At 45.3% G+C, this 309-nt stretch overlaps 1 protein-coding gene across 6 annotated transcripts in view; it reads left to right on the top strand.

Annotated features, from left to right (window-relative positions):
* SOX5 (SRY-box 5) overlaps positions 1–309 on the top strand; it is a 601,783-nt gene that overhangs the window by 314,324 nt on the left and 287,150 nt on the right. For 2 of the 6 annotated variants that reach the window (XM_017736699.1, XM_017736704.1), the window contains exon 1: positions 21–182. The exons of the other annotated variants lie outside the window; for them this stretch is intronic. In XM_017736699.1, the coding sequence (XP_017592188.1) occupies positions 145–182 (38 nt within the window). In that variant the 5' untranslated portion in view covers positions 21–144. Of the gene's footprint in view, positions 1–20; positions 183–309 lie in introns of those variants that run through there. 6 annotated transcript variants of the gene reach the window in all.

The following is a 309-nucleotide window of genomic DNA, read 5'->3' as shown; positions in this document are numbered from 1 at the left end:
GAGGGAGAGGGAGGGAGCGAGCGAGCGAGCGAGCGAGAGAGAGAGAAAATCAATCGGTTTAGAAGGTTTGGACTCACTTGACAGGTTCAGTTGGAGGCGACCATAGGTGGCTGCTGTGACAAAGGGAAATTGTGCTTTTCCAGCATGCTAACTGACCCTGATTTACCTCAGGAGTTTGAAAGGTGAGTCGAGTTGTTGGGGCGGGGGTGTGTGTATGTGTGTGGGGGTGTCTCTTCCCTTTTTTTTTTTTTGTTCTGTTTCGTGGTTTGTTTGTTGGTGTAGTATTATTTTTATTTATTTTTTTTTAAT

This window comes from Corvus brachyrhynchos, unplaced genomic scaffold (assembly GCF_000691975.1).
Source record: "Corvus brachyrhynchos isolate BGI_N302 unplaced genomic scaffold, ASM69197v1 scaffold246, whole genome shotgun sequence".
NCBI classification, from domain to species: Eukaryota; Metazoa; Chordata; class Aves; order Passeriformes; family Corvidae; genus Corvus; species Corvus brachyrhynchos.
Note: the sequence above shows the minus strand (reverse complement) of the source record. Positions and strands in the feature narration are given on the sequence as shown.